Source organism: Triticum aestivum, chromosome 6B (genome assembly GCF_018294505.1).
Source record: "Triticum aestivum cultivar Chinese Spring chromosome 6B, IWGSC CS RefSeq v2.1, whole genome shotgun sequence".
In the NCBI taxonomy this organism is placed as follows: domain Eukaryota; kingdom Viridiplantae; phylum Streptophyta; class Magnoliopsida; order Poales; family Poaceae; genus Triticum; species Triticum aestivum.
Window position 1 is genome coordinate 450,438,321 of NC_057810.1, and position 11,099 is coordinate 450,449,419.

An 11,099-nucleotide genomic window follows, 5' to 3' on the forward strand; every position below is an offset into this window, starting at 1 on the left:
CATTTCGGGCACTCGGAAAATGGAAAATGAATTTTTCGTGCAAAGAAAATGAAAACTCCCTTAGGCAACATTGTTTGGAATTCCAAGATGCACCCTTGTCCACAATATGAGATCATTTGAACAAACTATGCCATGAATGTGGCCATAAGATTGATCATTTGGCTTGAAAGCCATGAATCTTCACGCACGATAGCTCATTTCTAAGAACACCTTTTTAAAATAATTACCGTATTACAAGTTTATTATTTTTCCTGGAAACTTGGTCACATATAATGACACAATGCGAAGGTTTTTCAATTTTTTGATTTTTTTTGAATTTTTTATGCCTGTTTCAAAATGCGGTCAAAACGATGGGCTTGACCGTTCCTAGCTAGTGGTTGAATCTTGGAAAACTTTTGGTGTTTCTATGATAAAATAGATACTTATGTACCTAGAAATGATGTTTGTAAAAAATAAATAGCAAACTATGAGGCAGCTGCAGTTCAAATTTGACCCGCTTCCAACTAAATCAGCGGGAATTTGTGTTTTTCACCAGAGGTGGATCAAAGCTTTTGACACCCAACCATTTTGTCAATTGTGCATTAAACATGGTCTAGTATTTTATAAAATTGATTTGGTCTATTTTTGCAACAATTATTTGGTAGTTCCTTCACAAAAAAACCTCATTTCGGGCACTCGGAAAATGGAAAATGAATTTTCCGTGCAAAGAAAATGAAAACTCCCTTAGGCAACATTGTTTGGAATTCCAAGATGCATCCTTCTGCACAATATGAGATCATTTGAACAAACTATGCCATGAATGTGGCCATAAGATTGATCATTTGGCTTGAAAGCCATGAATCTTCACGCATGATAGCTCATTTCTAAGAACACCTTTTTAAAATAATTACCATATTACAAGTTTATTATTTTTCCTGGAAACTTGGTCACATATAATGACACAATGCGGAGGTCTTCCAATTTTTTGATTTTTTTTGAATTTTTTATGCCCGTTTCAAAATGCGGTCAAAACGACGGGCTTGACCGTTCCTAGCTAGTGTTTGAACCTTGGAATTTGTTTGGTGTTTCTATGATTAAATAGATACTTATGTACCTAGAAATGATTTTTGGAAAAAATAAATAGCAAACTATGAGGCACCTGCAGTTCAAATTTGACCCGCTTCCTACTGAATCGACGGAAATTTATCTTTTTCACGAGAGGTGGATCAAAACTTTTTACACCCAACCATTTTGTCAATTGTGCATTAAATATGTCCTAGTATTTTAGAAAAATGATTTGGTCCAATTTTGCAACAATTATTTTGAAGGTCCTTCACAAAAAAAAACTATTTTTTCCACTTGGAAAATGATTAAAAATAGCTAGAAAGATCAGAAATGCGTAAAAATTGGTCCTTGTCCATAAAATATGGTCTAACTCTAGTGAAAATTTGTGCGGTACCCTTTTGCAAAATATTTTTGATAGCCACTTCACAAAATCTCTCTAGTTTTAGTACTTGAAAACTCTTTTAAATTACTGGTTTTCCGAACCAATCATAACCATTCCCACTGATCGATGACATGGCGCCCATCCATCCATCCATCCCTCCATCCCACATCCATCCATCCATCTATCTACAGAAGAAAAAAATTTGAAAAAGAGATTCCCCACCCGCAGCCCAAACCCTAGCTCAGATCCCCCTGTCTCCTCGCCGCCGCCGCCCCCTCCCGATCCAGTCCTCTGTCTCACGGAACGGGCTCGTCTACCGTGCTGAAGGCAGGGCAGGGAGCTACAGTAGCCACGCAGTGGGAATCGCAGAAGGCACTGCAGGGCCCTATAGCACTATGCACTGTAGCGAATCCACTGTAGTAAATCTGTACTGTAGCGGGCACCCTGTAGCACCACACTCTTCATGAGTTCCTGTAGCGCGCAATGGAAAATCATAGAGGCACTGCAGGCTACTGTAGCTCCCCTAGCGTACCTTCGGCACGGTAGACGAGCCGGTTCCCTGTCTCACCCCCCTCCTCTCCCCTCAACCAAGGACGAAGGAGATCCAGTCCTCTCCCCGCGCGGCAACCCTTCCTCCCACCCACCGCCGACCTCGCCGTGCTCCTCACCCAACGCCCACCTCGTCCCTCCCTCCCCTAACCATCTCTCCCTACCCTCCGCCTCGATCCCCCAGATCCAATCGACACAACCCAGCCGCCCCCGCACCCAGTACTGTCCACCATGGCCGCCTCCTCCTCGCTCCGGATCCCCGCACCAACCCACCACCCCGCCGTGGGGGTGCGTCCGCGGCGGCTGCCCTTCCACGCCGTCTCCGTCCGCCCCCGCCGCTCCGCAGTCTCCTCCCTCTCCGCCTCCTGCCGGTCTCCGTCTACTTTGAATGAATTGATTGATCGTGCGTGTGGTGTGGTGTGGCAGTTACATGACGAGCCCGGAGCTGGACGACGGCGCGGTCGAGAAGGAGCCGGCGGCAGCATCGCGCGATGGCGCGATGACGAGTCCTCTTTTCCTTGGTCCTCTCTGCTCCCTCCCTCGTTCCATCTGATTCGATTCGCTGAATTGGTTGCCTGCCACTAACAGGTGCGTCGAGCGGGATCGGCGCGGAGATGGCGCGCGGCGCCCACGTCGTCATGGCCGTCCGCAACCTCGCCGCCGCAGAGGCCGTTCGCCAGGCCGTCCTCGCCGAGACCCCCGGCGCGAGCGTGGAGGTGATGGAGCTGGACCTCTCCTCGTTGGCATCTGTCCGCAAGTTCGCCGCCGACTTTGCCGCCAGTGGCCTCCCGCTCAACATCCTCATGTAAGGCAGCCCTACTTCTCGCTTCTACTAGTCCCAATCATGCGAAAAGCACTTGATAACTTGATAGTTGAGGTTCAGTCAGGGGTTGTCAAGACGAGGTTCAGGTTCAGGCCCATTGCGATTTCTTGGGACCAGTCATTCAGCTTCAGGTTCAAGTTCAGGTTCAGTTAGGAGCTGTCTGTCGGCCATTAAATTCTGAGAAAACTCTGCATCATGAGTAGTAGGTAGCAGAACAGCGACATGGTCGTATCACTTTGGTTGCAACTTGACACTTTCAGTCAACATTGAGCAGATTTAATTCATTCGTGGGTTTCTTTTCTACTTCAACTTGGACTATAACATGCTGCTAGTTGGAATATAAATGCTGCAACACTTAGTAGATCATGGACAGCGTGGAAGTTCACAGGGTGGGAAAAAAATGGCATGGGTGGTTGCATCTGCACTGGTCCTGTCGGGAGACCACACATGCATCATATTGCTCTTGAATCTAGTTGCGCCCTTTCTTCCTAAATGGCGATATAATTCATGCATATTGCTCTTGCAGTACCGACAGATCCTATACTTCTGATGTGTTGATACTAAGACACCCTGTTTGATATCGAAGTATTTTCTAAGTTTTCTAAAAATACTACAATTTTTCTAAATACTATAGTTTAATTCAGTCTAACCTGTTTGGCTAGTAGTAAAAATTGTAGTATTAATACTGCAGTATCTTCAAAACCACAGTATTATCTCTGTCTAAAAAAAAGAACTCTCAACCTCTTTTTTTGAAACTGAGCAAGCGAACAAATCATCGCATAGCTAGCTTCTTCCTTATTTTCCTCTTTCCAAGCCGTAGCTGCTCCGTAGTCTCTGCAGACTGTCTACGACAGCGGCCATGGATATTATCATCCTTCCAGGCAACAGAAAGCTGCCACCACAACCTCTATTTACATGCATCGTTACTTAGCTTGGAAGAATGACTACACATGTATGCATTCTAATGATCACATACATGTATCTAGTTCTCCTCATAAAATATTTGCATGCATGACAAAGCTCCAACACGTACACACGTTAGTAAGCCATTTTTATTTAGTTTGCTCTCTGCCAGTACTTTCTTCTCATAACAAGTGTTTGATTGACTGATTCGTTTTTATCTAGTAAATCCATTTTTATCTAGTTCTCCTCATAAAATATTTGAATGCGCCGACGGCGTTTGATTGACTTATTCGTTGTTGGTGAACTTGCTGGTATGCATGTAGATCATGGTGTACCAGCTTTGCAAGGGCATTGCTTTTTGCCACGGACGCGGTGTCCGGCACCATGACCTTGAGCCACACAACCTGCAAATTGGTGGACAGGTTGGTATCCTCTGGTTTGATCCCAGCAAGAGGAAGTGTTCTCTTCTCTTTATCAACCACAAAGGAACTTTCTTCTCTCATGGATGGATGGGACTCCATCAATTTAGTAGCAGTTTAGGTGTTAGTATGCTATTGATGCTTGTGTTCATGCCATGCTTTTTGTCTTGTCATGTGCTGATCATGGATTTTGAGTCGCTCGACTAGTCGTCGACTAGTCGACGAGTCGCAGTTCCAGGGCCGACTCAGCCTCTCGACTCGACTCCTGGGATGAGTCGAGCGACTCGCGCGACTAGTCTCGACTAGTCACGACTAGTCGCGGTTTTTGGGTCGAACGACTTGAGGCAGCGCTGGATCTGGAGCACTCTCCCGCCGCCGTGCTGCTGCTGCTGCTGTGCTGCCTCGCTGCTGCTGCTGCGCCCTTGCCACCGCGCTGCTGCTGCTGCTGAAGCTGAAGCGGCAAGAGGAGCAGGCTGGGAGGAGGAGCGGTGGCAAGAGAGCTGCTGCGGGGGAGTTGAGAGATCCATCGCTGGGAGGAGTGGTGGACTGGTGGCAAGAGAGTGGCCGCAGAATGTGTGGCGGCTGTGGTGAGGGAGGAGGGAGTGTGGATGGTGGATTAGGTCACAGGAGGAGTATATAGCTACTAGATGGGCTTTTGGGCCACAGGGAAGTGCATAACTAGTGGCCCATCTCTCAGTTGGCCCTGGTTACTGCTGGTGGTGGTGTGCTCCTCCCCTCCTCCCCTGGTTGCTGCTGCTGCTGTGCACTTGTGCTCCTCCCCTGACTGCCTGCTGCTTAACTCGCGTTGACTCGTCGCCATGTCGACTCATCGACCGTGAGTCTAGACTAGTCACGACTAGTCTAGAGTCGCCCTCCCCGAGCGACCCGTCGACTCATCGACTCAAAAACATTGGTGCTGATATTAATTGGCAGCATTATCTCCCATGATTGCTTGCTTGCTTGCTTACTCTATAACCTGTACTGCTAAAACATGTTATCCTACTCCATGATGCTATATCATTTGCAAATACTCCTGGACATCAGCTTCCATGATGTTGCAGTAGCTATAATTTGTACTGCTAAAAGAGGAGTTTAAACCGGAGTAATTTTTTCAGCCATTATCTTTGTTTTCTTTTGGGCGGATGCTCTCCACTTGAGTACAGCTACGTACTGCATCTCTTTTTGCATTCCTTTTTCAGTCAGTGCTTGAACATTTTTTTAAAGATGAATTGGAATACTTCTGGACAGCAGTACATGGAGTATAGCTGTAACTTCTTGCAGTATAGCTGTAGCAGTCCATTAGGAGTAGTTTTGCATCAGTAGCAATAGGAGTAACTTCTTGTAGAAACTCTTTGACACATATTGTCATGCATCAGTAGCATGTTTGCTTGTTTTGGAGCAGCGATTAAACTACTCCATGTCAAATAAACCTTGCTAGGTGAATCTTTTCCATTAATTAAATTTGTACTGCTTGGAGTACTTTTCATGGAGCTGCTTGCAGTAATTACTGATTTGCAGTCAGATTAGCTTGGAGCAGTAGCATTGCTTGCTCTGCTATTCTCTTCTCTTCTCTTCTTTTAATTAAAATTAACTAAACCTTTTCCTTTAATAAAATTAGCTAAAACCTTCCCAGTTAATCAAAAATAACTGAAACTATTCCTTTAATGCTTGCATAAACTGTTTTAAAGATGAATTGGAGTACTCCTTTAATGAAGGTTTTGTGTAGTCTATTGCTTGCATCAGTACTTTTAAAAATAAATGAATTATTTCATTTAAGTGTACTCTGGACATCAGTAGTATAGCACTTGCTGCTGCTGTTAAGCTTGCATCAGTACTGGTTGCAGTAGTTTAGTGTAGGACAACAGTAGTATAGGACTTCGTTACTGCTGTTAAGTTTTTCTTTCTCTTCTCTCTTCTCTTCTCTTTGTTTGCTGGAGTAAACTTTTCCAGTATACTCCTAGGAGTAAACTTTCTGTGCAGGAGTAGGAATTGCTCTCAGGAGTAGCAGTAGTGATTTGTTTAACAGCAGCAACAACAACAGTGCATATCAATTTATCATGCTGACAACAGTAGTGCACACCAATTTGGAACTGATGCATATCAATACAGTAGTGCACAAAGTTCATCAAACATCATGCAAGTTCGATGCATATCAATTTATCATGCTGACAATAGAAGCATGTGGACCTATCATCGTGATTTTGTATTTCAGTTTGTGGTAATCTAATGATGTTTGATGTCTATTGGTTGCTGTATATGGGCAAGATGAATTGAATCCTGTTGTTTTCTTTTTGATGTACACACATGCAGATGGTTGACACTCATGAACAACAAGCAATCATACCTAGGTGTTCCAGAGATTGTTGTATTGCTTGTTTTTACTCCCAGAATTATTGCGCGCTCATACTGTCATCACATTGCTTGTTTTTCTTGCTGCATACATGTATCTCAAGCATTGTGTTGTTTTATTTATGTTCTTTTTACTCCCAAAATTATTGTGCGCTCATACTGTCATCACATTGCCTGTTTTTCTTGCTACATACATGTATCTGAAGCATTGTACTTCTGTGCTTGCTTAGGCGGATGACTACTAAGTGATTACAATTAATGTGTACTTGTGAATTCTAAGCTCATATTGGTGTCTCACGATCACTTGAGTCTAAGCTTATCATGTTCTAGTTATTATTTGCTTCTGCTGCTTCTATATACACATGTATGTATGTTTAATTATTCACATGTATGTATGTTTAGTTATTCGACATGCTTCCGAAATTGGCTGTGGTTTTAGACCGGAACACTATGTTTGTTCAAAGAGTGTCCATGTTGTGTGATATATGATGCTGCTCTGTTGTGCACCTCTCTTTTTTTGTGTGCTGCATCATTGTAGATATGCTTGATAGAGTAAATGATTTCAGTTCTAGTTCTGGATGTGGCCAATGCAAACATTACTGTTAACTGTCAAGTTGATTCTAAAATGTCTCATTAAGTTCATTTCAGATGGTTATTTATGGATTTAGTACCTATTTATTGTTGACCTGGCCTGTGCTCTGTACCTTGCTCTGTACCAATTTATTGCATTATTCTGTTATTTACTGTTAAATATGCTGTTAGATATACTTATATTTTGTTCCTAATCATTTTGTTCTATAACGTGCAGATGCTGGCCTTTCATGTTTCTTCACGAGCTTCAAGACAAAGAAGTTGGAAGAAGCTAGTTGGAGCTAGTTCTGGGAGTAATGAAACCCTTTAGGCTGATCCTATTTGTATGTGTGATGTAGCAGAACTTGTAGGGCTCATGTGATAGAGCTGTTATATAATTTGTATGTGGTAGACTGTACACTTGTAGAGCTGTTATCTAATTGTAAACTTGATGCTGATCACATTTGTATGTATGTTATCTGATATAGTAGATTGCTTCTTGCTGTTATTTGAAGTATTGCGTCAGTTTTCTGTATTGGTATATTGAAATATGAAGAACATGACCTTGACAGAACAAAGAAAAACAAAGGCTATAGCCCCAAAACAAAGGTGCATAAAAAAATAAAAAAAAGGCTAGAGCCCAAAAATAAAAAGGCTATAATGTTGGGCCTGGCCCATGTAGCTGACCAAAATTAATAGGAAAAAAATATATAAAAGGTTGATTTGTTGGGCTCGGCCCATCTAAAACACCTAATCGGACTGGGCTGAATCTTGTCAGTGACCTTTTGAATTGGTCGTAATTTTGCCACGTCAGATTGCCACATCGGATCCGACGTGGCCTGGGCAGACAACTAGTGACCAAAACAAAAGGTCATGGGTTCAACGACCTTTTGTTTTGGTCGTAAACATCTACGACCTTCTCTCAGAGAAGGTCGCTATAGTCAGTTTACGACTGCCAGCTTTTGACCTTCTGTTTTTGGTCACAAAAAGGTCGCAAATGAAAAACAATGACCTTTCAGTGACCAATAGTGGTGGTCACAAGTTGACATATTTCTTGTAGTGTGCCCGTAGCTTCGGCCTCAACCATCTTTAGCTTCAAGTCATACCTGCTCACAAGATCTGCGCGAGCCTCTGCCACGCGGCGGTCGACCTCCTCCTAGATTCGAGCCTCGCGCGCGCCAACCTTTTCCTCTGTCTGGGTAACCTGGCGCTCCCTCGTCTCCAACCGCTCAAGGTCAAGATTGTGCTCAGCGGCCTCCAGCGTCAGCGCTTCCTCGCGCCTTCGGAGCTCCTCCTCCTCAATAGGCGTCCCCTTCAGCGACACAAGGGAGGCTTGACGCAGCTCCATTTGCTGCTCCAAGGAGGCGCTCCAGGCTTGGAGCTCCCACGCGCGCTTCTCTGCGATCTCGTGATGATAATCTGCCTCTCGAGCCTCCTCCAGAGCCTGGGAGTAGGCCACTCGCGAGGTCGCAAGGGACGACTCGGCCTTTGCATTGTCAAGCTCGCGCTAGTGGCCCTCAAGGTTGATGGCCACCTTCAGCTTGCGTCGCTCCTCAATCAGCCGCAGGCCCTCAGCTTCAAGGCACGCGTCCACATCCGCAAGCTCTCCACCAAGCTGGCCCATCACGTCCATCGCCTTCCGGAGGAACTCGTGGCGGATGATGCTTCCCTCTCGCACAAGCTTGAGCATGTTAACGATGTCGTCCTTCGCCGCCGGCGCTGTCGGCGGGCCGTGAAGTGGTTCGCCCCCTATTGGCAGGGGGCTGGGGGCTGGCGCCACCTAGATCGCTGGCCGGGCCCTGCAAGGGATTCGGACCGGCGCAGGCCCATCCCCCGAAGAAGAGCCAAGGATCAACGCCAACCATTCACCGTCCACGATCAGAGGAGGAGCCCTGGGCAGGCTGCCCATGCTCCAGGCGAGGTCGCGAAGGAAAGGTGGCAAGGGCACATGCTCAAGACACCCTGCGGGCAGGCTTGCTTCTCCGGCTGACCCCGCGTCAGGGGCAGCATGCAGGCTCGGGACGCTCAAGGCTAGCGATGAAGGCGAAGTCGGAGGAAGTTGCTTCTTGGGAGACTCCGCAGGCTTGGCAGGAGGGATCCTGAAATGTCACAGTCTGGAAAAGGAGCAGCGATTGAAGAATTGCAAGAATGAGGTACTTACTCATCTATGGCGAAGTACTTCCTATGCTTTAGTGGTCGGAAGGTGCGACCACTACAACTCGAAGACTCCTTCCTTTTGCGGAGTGCGGCGAAGTCCATGCGAAACTGATCCAGGAGCTCGACGTGAGGACCGGCATGTGGCACGGGTGAAGAAGCACTCAGGCGGCCAACCTCAGGGGCGCCTAGCTGGGAGGAGCGATCAGGCACCACCTCCTGATGGCTTGCCGACGCCTCGGGAGCTCCGGCCTCAGGAGCCGTGGGTTGCGTCCCCCCCATCAACGACCGACTCAAGGCGGGTTTCATGAGCTCCGGAGGACGACACTTCGGGAACCCCGTGCGGCGTCGGAGCCACAACACCCGAGCCTCCAGCCTCAAGCAATGCTTGCCTCCCTGCGCCCACTCTTGGGGCAAGATCAGTGCTGGTGGCGTGGAAGGGAGCCACGGCGACGGGATTCTCGCGAGGCCCCGCAAGGCCGACCAGACGCAACTCCCATTCATCGAAGAGAGGCATCTGTCCTGCGAACTCAGCCCTGTTCGAGCAGAGATACAGGAGGCTACCCCCGTGCCGTATATCGCCCGGCGAGGGGTCGCCAGTCAAGACCTCAAGCACATTCTTCAGCGCTTCGGGCGCCAGTTCTGTTTCCTGAAGCCTCATGCGGTCCTGGTCGCCCGTCAGGGCCCACATCGGTCGGGAATGACGCTGGAGAGGAGCAATGCAACACTGGAGGAACTCCTTCACCACCCGGGGCGCTGTCACGCTGAGATCTCTCAACCTCCTCAGTCGATACCAGATGAAGGAGAGCCGGGGGCTCACGAATCTCTCGTGGACCCAACCGGGATTGGGGACAGCAGGTAACAATGGAGGTGAGAGCAGAGGGCTGAGTACTCCGACATCCACATACAGCCACCGGGTCTGGAACCCACAGTGGATGGTGAGAGGTCAAAATCAATCCCCTAGGCGACCGTTTGTGCCACGGCCTGGAAGCTCACGCACCCCGAGCACTGCGAAGGGTCGGTCAGGCGCAGCGAGAAGAAGTGGTGCAAGAGGGCGACGGAAGGAGCAATGCCCACCATGGCTTCGCAAACAAAGGCGAAGACGACAAGAAGGGTAATGGATTGAGGATCAAGATGCATCATATGGATCTGATAATGGGAGAGCACTGCAGTGAAGTAGGCGGAAAAATGGGGAACCAGGCCAGCCCATAGGGCGTCAACAAAGAATCGAACCTCAGTGACTGTCCTTTCAATGGAGGCGTGGGACGCAGGCCAAGCCGTCGTCTTTCTGCACTCGTTGAAGCTGGAAGCGAGCGTAGGGCAGACCTTGCCCAGGGCCTCCAGGTTGAGCACCAGCAACCGGCCAACGGCGGCTCGATTGTCGGGGACGAACTGGTTAAGGACAGAGGCTTTTTTCCCTTCTCCTTGCTAGCTGGTGCCATGGCGATGGTGTGGGAGCGGAGCTCAAGTCAGATTGGGAGCGGAAGTAGAGATTTGAGGAAGACGGGGGAATAGAAAGCACGCTGCCAGTGAGGAGGAAATAACTGTGTAAGGCATCACGGCTGCCTAGCCAGGCGGATATTAGGCAGCGTGGGGAAGCAGAGACGCCCACGTCTAATCAGTCGCCACATGTCGACCAAGGCCGCAGGCTATTGGGGTCCGCGGCACTCCGCACTTGCCCTTTAGCTTCACTGCTAAGGCAAGCCCAAGCGCGCCTTGGGCCCGGGGGCTACTGTCGGCGTTCTAGGAACGGGGGTCCCTAGACATGCCTGCCTGCGGCCTGTAGCGTGGCTCAACTAGTGGCCCAGTATGACCCGTCTTCATCCACCAACACTCAAGACCCTCGCGAGGGGCCAAGCCTCGCGGGGCGGGCGAGGCAAGGCCTCCTCAGGGGCGGCCTCGCTAG

At 48.1% G+C, this 11,099-nt stretch overlaps 1 protein-coding gene across 3 annotated transcripts; it reads left to right on the forward strand.

Annotated features, from left to right (window-relative positions):
• The first annotated feature begins 1,936 nt into the window (after nt 1–1,936).
• On the forward strand, nt 1,937–7,553 carry LOC123137430 (short-chain dehydrogenase TIC 32, chloroplastic). 3 transcript variants are annotated; one of them, XM_044557180.1, is made up of 5 exons: nt 1,937–2,496; nt 2,564–2,780; nt 2,859–2,941; nt 4,025–4,123; nt 7,278–7,553. In XM_044557180.1, the coding sequence occupies exons 1-4, from the start codon at nt 2,406–2,408 to the stop codon at nt 4,087–4,089; spliced, it is 456 nt and encodes a 151-aa protein (XP_044413115.1). In that variant the 5' UTR covers nt 1,937–2,405; the 3' UTR covers nt 4,090–4,123; nt 7,278–7,553. The 3 variants fall into 3 exon arrangements, with proteins under 3 accessions (XP_044413115.1, XP_044413114.1, XP_044413116.1); XM_044557179.1 differs by lacking the exon at nt 2,859–2,941 and having other exon boundaries at nt 1,941–2,496; XM_044557181.1 differs by lacking the exons at nt 2,859–2,941; nt 4,025–4,123 and having other exon boundaries at nt 1,943–2,496.
• Nucleotides 7,554–11,099: the final 3,546 nt, after the last annotated feature.

What these genes read in the sequence shown, in the direction of transcription:
- LOC123137430 (XM_044557179.1), top strand. Translation starts at nt 2,406, where the DNA reads ATGACGAGCCCGGAGCTGGACGACGGCGCGGTCGAGAAGGAGCCGGCG. An exon ending in GACGAGTCCTCTTTTCCTTG is followed by an intron (nt 2,497 to 2,563) that starts GTCCTCTCTGCT and finishes TGCCACTAACAG; the next exon opens with GTGCGTCGAGCGGGATCGGC. An exon ending in ACCTGCAAATTGGTGGACAG is followed by an intron (nt 4,124 to 7,277) that starts GTTGGTATCCTC and finishes TATAACGTGCAG; the next exon opens with ATGCTGGCCTTTCATGTTTC.